This window comes from Vipera berus (genome assembly GCF_964194415.1).
Source record: "Vipera berus genome assembly, chromosome: 10".
Lineage (NCBI taxonomy): Eukaryota > Metazoa > Chordata > Lepidosauria > Squamata > Viperidae > Vipera > Vipera berus.
Window position 1 is genome coordinate 20,531,460 of NC_138213.1, and position 9,413 is coordinate 20,540,872.

A 9,413-nucleotide genomic window follows, 5' to 3' on the forward strand; every position below is an offset into this window, starting at 1 on the left:
TATACAATATCAGTACCAAAAATAAATGTACCAAGAAATTATTTAGCCACCTTGTCAGGAAGAAGACTAATGCCAAGCTACGGATCAATAATGCAGAGATCCTGGATAAGAGACAGAATATAAAATTGATCTGTTTCATCAGGGCCGAGACAATAGGATTCTTTAAAAATGCTGGAATTGTTTTTAATACTTTTTGCTCAGAATGGACAAAAATTATTTTTGGGCTTGCAAAGTGAAGGATATGGGAAGTAAACTATGCAATTTTAAAGTGGGATGAATAATACTAATATTAATACTAAGCTTATAACTGCTGTAAAAATAGAAGTTACAGCATTTCTTTTTCTTTATAAATTATCTTTTATTTTCTATACTTTCTAGCTTTCTCAATTTCACTTTTTATATCTTTGTATGTTTATCTTTCACTTGTTTAAAAATCTTTAATAAAAATTACATTTTTTAAGAAAGAACGCTAAACTCACGTACAGAAACAGCACAACCAACAGTCAATGATGGAGGAAAAGTTCGGAGATTCATTGAAAAGAGCACCCTCTAACTTCCCCATCCTTCAGCAAGAGAGGCGCTCAGTAACAACACGGATGTTCTCCAGAGTAATTTTGCCTCTGACACCATGCTAAATATAGTCAGCTCTTTACTAGTGGCCATGGAGAGCCTATCAAAAAAAAATCTCATTTACTAAATTCATATTGTTTCAGTTTAAATTCGCTTCTATTCTTACCTCTCAGGGTGATTAATAAAATACCAAGCAGTGTTATAACCCAGAAAAAAGTTATAATTATTATTAAAGTAAGCCTCACTGAAGTGGAAGAACTTGATTCCTTTCCAAGGAGAACAAAAATAAGTCCTGAGGTTGCACATTACATAACGAGAAAGTAACCAAGGAGAAGTTCTGACCAGGTGAACTTGGAAAGTGAAGGCATTTTGGTCGATACAGAATTCAAGCCTTAAGTCTCTTATAGCATTATTGGTTGAAACCAGTACTTTAAAATGTTGTTGGGAAAGGGTTGGTAACAAAATTTCCTACAAGATGAAGCAGATGATTCCATTAGGGTCTATTATTAACTCAAGTGTGTATCATTTGTGGCCTAAAATTCTAGGCATGAACTTTTTAGTCAAAAAGTTTTGCAGTTGAATCCAGGATTCTTTTCGCATCAAACACGTATTCTAAACAAATGAAGTTCCTTCAGAACTTCAAGTTGCTTAGTTGATAAGGCGTTTGTGGCTTCTTAAAGGATGTGGGCCAGGCCATTTATGAAAGCCTTCCAGATATCTTGGAAGTGGCAATTTTTTATTTCTGCGTATTTATTAGAAGATATAGCGGCCATTGGAGTCAGGAAAGCATCTTTGGATCTTTCAGGGGCACATTTTGTATGAAATCTTGTTCTAATACATGTCTTATTTTCCAAAATCTCCAGGTTCTTGAACGGTTGTTCCAGAAGGGATTTAATGTGGCAGCGTCCTGCGGTGGAGGTGTGGATTCCTCCCAGTTCAGTGAATACGTGCTGTGTCGTGAAGACAGGAGACCGCAGCCCAATACCACAATCAGAATAAAGCAGGAACCCCTGGATTAAAGACTGGCTCCCCTCCCTCCTTTGAGACAATAGATGTGTTCAAGAGTCCCTCGAGTGGGAACACTCAGGACTCACACGCCAGTATTACGCAGAAGCAGCCAGCCTGTTTCTGAAGCAACCCTGTTGCATGGCCAGCCATGACTCTCACATGGAAACAGACAATGACGCAACGTAGAGTTGTTTGTATTATTACTCAAGTCATCACAGTGCATTTGGAAGCCTGGCATTTGGTGGGATTGTGTGCTCTTGGCACCTGGAAAGTAGTGATGCTTCTGTAAAGAACTGACTGGAGTGAATTTGGTGGGAAAGACCAACTTATGTAATTAAAGTACATTTCATTGAAGGAATAAGCCCACCCGCTTTCTGGAGGATAGCCCCTCTGTCCTACGAATGTGTCAAGATCTTGATAGCTGCCAGAAGGAAGCTGGTGGTACTGAGTGTCTTCCCTGGACCCTGTATGATCTCTGGACTGTCAGTCATATTCCCTATCGCCATTTGTTATTCATGATCTTTTTCTCCTTTTCTGGATTCTTTGTATTATGGCTTATTTTTCCGACCCCTAGAAGAGCCAGTTCAGACAGGGACCAAAGCTGTTATGGTGCTGAACTTGATTTCATTCTCTCCAGTCCCACATATTTGCTGTCCTCCTTCCTCCATACACATATACATCTCACACAGCTGCAAACTCTAACAAATTGAGGTTCGAATCAAGTCCTTTTGCAAAATTGTGTAACTTTAAATAAGTGCTGAGGTGAGCCCAAGTTAAATTATGCTGACTTTTTTTATTGTCATTAAGAAATGGAACTGGATAAATTGTGTCTCAGTCACCTTTCATTCTTCATTTGAATTCAGTCTCACTTTGCCTTGACACGTGGAAATGGATGATGCCAACACTGATTGGATGTTGTGTGCCATCTTTTTAAATGACACAAAAGTGTGATGGATTTCTTCTTTAAGCAACTACTTTAAATACTTTGCTTCCATTCTCAAATCCTTTGGCATCAGCGTTCTTTGAGAAAATAAACTTGGCTTTCAATCTCAGCAGTCATGACAGTTCAGATGATCCAGGAAAATCTGCCCATTAAGCTGTGCCATAATTTGGTGTTGTATGAATTATTCTCTAGGTTGTATATCTTGATGGATAGGTTAGTGCATCCTTCCTGACCGAAGGACCTTCAAATGTGTTGGGACTGCCACTTCCCAAAATCTAATGGATGTAACACATAGGAAGAGAGATGATGAACACAGTGTAATCACTAGCATTATTTACTTCACCCACTGATTGACTGGCTTTCACAAAATTCAAGAACCCAAGCCTGGGTCAACATGCAGACACTGGGCTGCATTTATATGCCATGCTATGCTCAAACACTGATGGCCTTTGGAACTTGGAAGGATAGCTTGATTCACCCAACTTGCTAAGGTAAAGACTTGGGTTCCTAGAATGCACTGAATCACAGATATCTATTCCTCAACATGGTATAGCATGTTGTGTACACCTTGCATTTGTGCAATGTGTTTGAGTCTTGCGAGTAGTCCCAGTATGAGGCTCTGCTCAAAAGATCTAAGAAACAAGGAAGGGAAGCTTTCCACCACAGATGCTTCCTGAGCAGAGTATTGACTGAGAATCCAGACATCATGGCTAGTTTTTCTCGTGTAAGTTTTTGTACTGACAGAAAATTTCCTGGAGAACGTCACTGAGTTGACCTACAAAATGTATCTGCAAATTTCATGGATTGAGCTAAAGTTGTTTTATTACTTATTCAACAGGGCTTTTTTTGTCATAGAACACTCAGAACGGAGTTCCAGCACCTTTTTTGGATGGAAACTTCTAGGGTAGGCAAGGCGGGTTGTATGACGTGTGTGAGTTCCGGCACCTTTTTCTTTTACAAAAAAAGCACTGCTTATTCACAACCCATTTCTCATGAGCACAACTTCAAAAATCTAGGCTTGGAGAGGAATGTCCAGTCGTAAATAGTGTAATACTAAAATGTGTATCAGTTTTGTATCAGTTTAATGTGGAATCCTGGGGATTATAGTTCTGATAAGGTGCTAATCTGGCCAAGAATCCTCCTTACTTCCCCCCCCCAAAAAAACTGCACTTCCCAAGATCCTCCACTGCAGCAGGCCATACTTTGTTTAAGCCTGGAGGGCAAACCAAACTGCCAATTCAAAACATTTAGGAGAAAAGGAAGTTTTCTTGAATTTGTAAACCGGCTAAAATGGGCTAATAGCTCTAATTGCTTGAAGTTCAAAGAAAATAATGTATACCAAAATTGGCAGGGGCACATGAAACAGCACAATACCAGAAACCTTAGATTTTGGTGCCCCTTGTGAAGAATTTTGTTAATAAAATCTGGGATCCTGGCAAGCTGCTACTCTGAACGGAATTGCCCATTTGTGAACTGAGCAGAACAGTCTTTACATCTTTTCATCAGCAAGAGTAATAATTGAATTGCCACAAATAAAAATTCCCCACCAAATTTGTGGATAGGAAGGAATTTCACCAGAGTAAAGCGAGGTTCTCCAGCAATTTAAGGACAAATCTACAGTTAGTTGTGATTGCGGGGGAAGAGTGTCAAATTTTACAAGATGGCGGTCACATGTTGCGTTTTGCAAGATGCTGTCCCTGCAGTTTTGCTACCTTCTGCAAATGCTGCTGATGGTCACTAAAAAAGGCCAGGAGTTCATGATCTCTTCGGCTATAATGGAGACAGGGAACTTGGAGATGGAAATCTGGGAGAGGATGGTGCCACCAAGAAAAACATTACACATACACACACACCCCTTAGCTACCTCAGAAGTAAACAAGTACAGAACTGTCACAAAGCACCATTTTTCCACTAAAGTTCTTTTTCAAAGTACAGTTTTTTTTAAGTATGCTACTTTCATCAAGTGAGAGCTGTTAAGCAAAAAAAGTCAGGAGAATATCTCCATCTGCCCCTCACCCCACCCCAACAACTGGTTGAGGGTTATCTATGCAGAAAAGTTGCTGCATTGTACATTTTGTGCCATCAAGTTAGTTTAATATCTTTTCTAAATAAAATGTTTAGGTCTTAATGCCATCCCTTTTGTATGTAAGATACCTATTAAATTGTATTGTACTGTAAATGCTTAATATTGTACCATCTCGGCATTCCTCTTGCCCTTCATAAAACAGATCGTGCAATGTGTCCATCAGCCATTCTTTGGTGCTTGACATACCCATAAAGTCAAAAACCAAATATGCAGAACTTTTACTTTATTTCAGTGTTTGAGAACAGAACCTGGTTATTCAAATGAATTCTCCTGGGACATTCCTTCTGGGCTGTGTGCTTGAAACGAGAAGAACAGTGCTCTCTCACCGTTCCCATTTATCTAACGCACTGGCTCCATATAGTTTGGCCTTTTGCACCAAGAAACAGAACTTGAGTTTTGCTAAATCTTTTCCCCACCCCTCCACCCCCAATTTTTTTTTAATACATCAGTACTTCAGTTTGGCTCACAGTAACTGTTCTGGGCATGTATCTAGACTAGTTGAGCACAAAATGTTTTTTTTAAAATTAATGTTACTTTAGCTATAGAATCATAACAGTTGAAACACAACATAGAAGTCTAGTACATCCAATAGTATTCAATCTTTCAAAGCCATTTCTTTGTGAAAAAATCTCAGGCATATTAAAAATTCCTCTTCTTTCCCTGACTCCAATTTTAGAAATGTTTTTGCCATCCAGGTTGATTGATTCACCTGTGAGACTGCCTGTGTCTGCAGTGACTGCTGTTCCTACTGGATATTCAATCTTGATGCAGTCATCATTTTACTGCACTCTACCATGTCTATGTTCTTAAAAAAACATGAAAAAAACAAAATCCGAAACCTCTCAGGTCAGAATACCCAGCTGGCTTCTGGATAAATGCCCTTTTCTGCAAGCAACCTTGGATAGGCAAACTGTGCCAATCAAAATGACATCACTGTGTGATTCATCACCAAGATGGCAAGTCCTGCTGAAAATACTGACTGAGGAAGTGTCCACAGAGGATGTAGTCAAAAAGACATGCACCAGACATAAAAAAAATGGCTGATGCCATTGTGGTTGCCATCTTTCTTATGATATCCTGTGAGGGGGTCTTAGGAAAGATAAGCCATTAAAGTAAAATCTTGCTTCCAAGGACTCTGAAAGGCTACAGCCGAAGTCTGCTCATGATTTTCCCACCCACTCTCTTCCATTCCTCTCTTCCCATGTAGACATTTGCAAGGCATTTCAACTTATGTAAATCAGCTTCAAACCTTGTTAAGTCACTTGGGAAAGTCCTTCTATCAAAGGTTCCTGCAAATGGGAAACTGAGTCATGACTCCAGAGCACTTGCTGAAGAGCAGTAGCGAAATGCGAAGGATACATGGGCACGCCACCTTAGGAAGAGATGCCTCCTCTTTACAGCCTCTAATGCTTGGCTAACTGGCTTCAGGATGCAGAAGGAAGAGCTTCCTAATTTCATGTGCAATTGTGTTTTTCAATGCTTGGATCTTCAAACCACAACACTAATGAACAGCTGTGTCTTATTTCCCCCATTACACCCACCAGATTGAATCACCTGAAACAAAGAGGAAAACAACAGTAACGGCAAACTCCATTTCTGATCCAAATGGTGCACAGAAAGAAAAGGCATCCAATTTAAAAGCAAAACCCCTGGGAACTGAGTTGATTCAAACGACTGTTTTGATTAGAGCTTTTCTACAGCTCCATAAATGTCTCCTGGGGCAGTAAGAATGTAGTCAGTGTGTAATTTCTGGAAGTGTGCATCAGGATCTTCCAAGAGCCAAAAAGGTCCAACTGTCTGGGGCAACTCTTTCACTGTAACTCAACTCTTTTGGATCGAGCAGAGGGAAAAGGCCACTTTGGTGGCTATGTTGAGGAACCCACTCAATGAAGTCAAGCATTTTATGGTAAACAAGCCTGGATCTGTTTTTCTCCCCCCCCCCTTTTCTGAAGATGGGAACCACATCAGCCCTTTTCCAATCCTCAGGTAATTCCCCGGTGTTTTTTTGAAAGATATGGTGCAATGGTTCTGAGATAACATCTGCCAGCTCCTTTAGAACTCTGGGATGTAATCTGTCAGGTCCCAATGATTTTTATTTAGCAAGATCAGATAGGTGTTCTCTGACCATTTTCTTGCTTATTTTAACTTTATTTCTAGTCTGTCTTTTACAGTTAGGTTTTTGGTAGGTTGGGCTATAGTTTCTTTTTGCATGAAGACAGATGCAAAGAATGAATTAAGCAGCTCTGCTTTCTATTGTCTGTTACTTCCTTACCATCTTCTCTCTTAAGTGGATCTACTGTTTCCTTGACTTTTTTCTTGCTACTTCTATGTTGAAAGAAACACTTTTATTATCTTTGACTTTTGTTGCAAGTCTTTATTCCTTCTGAGACTTTGCTTTCCTATCTTCATCTTTGTAGATTCGGGCTACATACTGGTATTCTGCCTTAGTTATATGTCCCTCTTTCCATTCTTTGTACTTGTCCTTTTTGTTTTTCAGTTTAAACAAGGGCCATGATTAAAAAAAAGACACACACAGTAGCCATTTCCCCTCTTCTCTCAGGAGTCTACAGTAATGTTGATTTTGGAATGGCTAATGTTCCTTTTAGAACCACCAGAATATATGGGCAAATCTTCTAAGTTTGAGAAGCCATGGGTGGTTTAAGGGTCAAAAAGGTGCTTAAAAATTGCATATGCACATGTTGCCACCCATGGCCAGCAAGAAATTTGCCCACTCCTAAGCAGTCCAAACTCCATGTAGTTGCCAAGCCTCAGGATTTCCTTCTTGCTACCTAGAATGGGCTAAGACAGTAAGAAGGACAACCTTGATGGATATGTGCAAACTCCGGTACCAAATTGATGAGTTTAGAACAAGCAGAAAATATTCAGAAGAGGCTCAGACACCTCCCTAATTCACATGAGTATACAAAGGAAGAGGCCACAACACAATCGGACTTGCAAGATTCAATAAAAATAGTTTTAGCCTTCATGTGGATTTAATTTTCTGGTCTGATCTACTGGTAGGGCTGATACACACAACTCTCCACTTGCAAAGCATCCCTTTTTTCTAACTTCTCTCCTACAAGGCTGACATTTGCAGAAGGAAAATGATCGTGGCGGTGGGGGGGTATATACATTGTGATTTATTGCTTCTCCATCCTAGATTTCTCCTTCACTTTCATCTATCCCAAGTTTTGGGGTCAAAGTATGTCCACAAACATTGATTTCTGCAGAACGGGGTGCATTTCTTTGATTCATTTCCACCTACCTTTTGGCGTGATGCTGACAACCATCTTGGGAGATAGATTAAGATTCGGGTCTCCAGCATGGGCCCCACTCATCCAAATAGGGGCAATGTTTTGCTCTGAAATCTGTTAGGCTTTGTCTCTCCATTTGCATTTCTCTGAGGTCATTAGAAATAAATAAAAGGGAAGTTGCAAAATGAAGTATGAGTCTCAAGCATCCTCTCTCTCTCCACATATATCACTGAGACTATCTTCAAAAATAAAAGTGATGGGCCTTCCTATAGAAATGATTTCCTTTGTGTAGAGGGCCTAGGGAATGGCCCTGAAGGACAGCTGTAAGATCCATAAGCAAGGCAACAATCAGGCAGCAAGGCCTTACACTCATTCCAAAAAAACAGACTTAAGGAACAGCGCAGGCTGGCCCCTCCATAATTCAAATCAAGGTAAAGCAAGGTAAATTCGGACTTGCGAGCATCTGTTGCTGTGGCTGTTCCAGTAAAAGTGGTTCTAGGCCTGCCTGGCACTGGTTTCCTTACAGGCCAATATCTTGCTCCAGGAAAGAAAAAGTCAAGGGAGGTAGAGAATAATCAGGAACACGCTCAACACTTTACATTCTGATAAAGGGGAACTTTACGACTTGCTAGGCTTGTGTGTGTGGCAGCTCTTTTCTCCTCTAAATAGCAAACACAGAGAGTCCTTGACTTACGGCCACAATTGAGCCCAAATTTTCTGTTCCTAAGTGAAACACTTGTTAAGTGGGTTTTGCTTTTCTTACCACAGTTGTTAAGCTGCAGTTGTGAATCACTGCCAATAATCTGAATTTTGATCATCTGACCAGGGGGAAACTGCAGTGGTTGTAGGAGTGAAAACTGGTCATCAGTCACTTTTTTCGGTGCTGTTGTAACTCCAAACAGTCGCTAAATGAACTGTTGTTAAGTCGAGGACTGCCTGTGTGTCCTCGAATTAAACTGAGGAGAAAGGCCTGAAAAGAAATATGAATCCAGCTCTTTCACAGCCTCACAGCCACTTTCTCTCTTTACCGTAGCTGGTTGTGTTAAACCAGAAGCCGAACCCTGAACAGAGGCGTCACAGAATTTTGCAGGAACCCTGGGAAAGGATCAGAACCTCATCCAAGTTCTGGAGGGAAGGTCCTGAACATGAACGAAGAGGTTTTGACTGTGCTTGTTGTTGTAATAGCTTGGCTGGGTTTATGAGCCAGAAGAAAGTCTGCTCGGGCCCCGAGGGCTGCATAGACAAAACCCTAATGTGATGCCAGATTAAAGGAGTCTGGCTGGAGGGCACACAGCAATCCACAGCTGGTAGATGGACAGAATTTAATGAGGGAGGGAGGGAGGGAGGGAGGGAGGGAGGGAGGGAGGGAGAAATCAAGCAGGGGAGGAAAGCTTTGCACCCAGGCAGAAGCTGGATGGGTTCAACCTGATTGCTAAAGCTTCACACCACCCTGGGCAGAGAGAGTGCTTACAGAAAAGAAATCTGCTCTTGGCCACTCACCAATTTCAGCTTCATTATTTTCCTGCTTGATTTATTACAGTGCTACCTCCAA

General features: G+C 40.7%; 1 protein-coding gene across 3 annotated transcripts in view; it reads left to right on the plus strand.

Annotated features, from left to right (window-relative positions):
- KCTD15 (potassium channel tetramerization domain containing 15) overlaps nt 1–3,033 on the plus strand; it is a 76,469-nt gene extending 73,436 nt beyond the window's left edge. For all 3 annotated transcript variants that reach the window (XM_081335730.1, XM_081335731.1, XM_081335729.1), the window contains exon 5: nt 1,434–3,033. In XM_081335730.1, coding sequence (XP_081191856.1) covers nt 1,434–1,589 — 156 coding nt within the window. In that variant the 3' untranslated portion in view covers nt 1,590–3,033. The remainder of the gene's footprint in view (nt 1–1,433) is intronic.
- Nucleotides 3,034–9,413: the final 6,380 nt, after the last annotated feature.